We start from the raw sequence: 1,019 nt of genomic DNA on the forward strand, positions 1-1,019 counted from the left end.
TTCTTTTTTCTAAGTATGTATTTTTATAATCTTACCATTTACTATCTTTACCTTTTCAGTTACAAACTTAAATATGGAAATGGAATTACTACACAGAAGTGTCACAATTTATTTTGTTAGATATTTTCTAAAGTATATTTCATTTGAATCACTTATTATTATAAAAAAACATTAAAATGGTAATTTTATACACATGTTTCACATATGTAAAAGGGCACCTGTAGGGTTAATTCCCAGAAGTGAAATACAGGGTCAAAAAATATATACTTCTTTAACTTAGGAAGATCGTTTACAAATGTCTTCTATATTTTATTTTCATTCCAGTAATTTATGAGCAATCTATTTCTTCAAGTCTTATCAGAGTATTACATCTGAAATGTTTATGCTGATTAAACAGTGAAACAGATGCAACATTTTCAAACCAGAGACCTCTAAAATTTTGTTACCTTCATTAAAAAAAAAAAAAAAGTAGTCCAAAAACACAGACATTTAAGATTAAAAAAATACTTGTTATACACTTACCCTCCTTCTTCAGTTTGTTTATAAATATATCCTAGTAGATCTGCAGCTCTACCTGTTCCTTCACATACAACTACTGGCACTGGGGGATTTTCCTGAAGGTATTCTAAAACAGTGAGGATAACATTGGGCCCTCCTTCAAATACGAGTGCCACCACAGGGACACCTTGTCCAATTCCTGTTTTAAAAAGTAAAAGTTAAATTCTTTTGAGAGAGTAAAATACAGTAATTTAATCTTACTATCTACTCAGAAAAAAATAAAAGTGTAATTTTGTATATGTGTTGATTTCACTTTATCTTTTTTTTAGAAATCAAATATACAGTTTGATATAAACACATCAGAGAATTAATATAATCAATCAAAGTTAAAATGCTGTTATTTTAATTTTGCTAATTGGACTCTTTAAAATAACAAGAGGTTTTTTGTGTTTGGTTGTTTGTTGGTTTGTTTTTTTTTTTTTAATTATTTGTGTGTACCATCAAATCAGATCTGACTGGTA

The 1,019-nt window shown here is 27.9% G+C and overlaps 1 protein-coding gene across 1 annotated transcript in view; it reads right to left on the reverse strand.

Moving 5' to 3' along the window:
- Positions 1 to 1,019, reverse strand: part of TRPM7 (transient receptor potential cation channel, subfamily M, member 7) — a 160,006-nt gene that overhangs the window by 95,048 nt on the left and 63,939 nt on the right. The window contains 1 exon segment of the mRNA XM_006895330.1: positions 523 to 697. Coding sequence (XP_006895392.1) covers positions 523 to 697 — 175 coding nt within the window.

Source organism: Elephantulus edwardii, unplaced genomic scaffold, assembly GCF_000299155.1.
Source record: "Elephantulus edwardii isolate Elephantulus edwardi_28Jun2011 unplaced genomic scaffold, EleEdw1.0 scaffold00164, whole genome shotgun sequence".
NCBI lineage: Eukaryota > Metazoa > Chordata > Mammalia > Macroscelidea > Macroscelididae > Elephantulus > Elephantulus edwardii.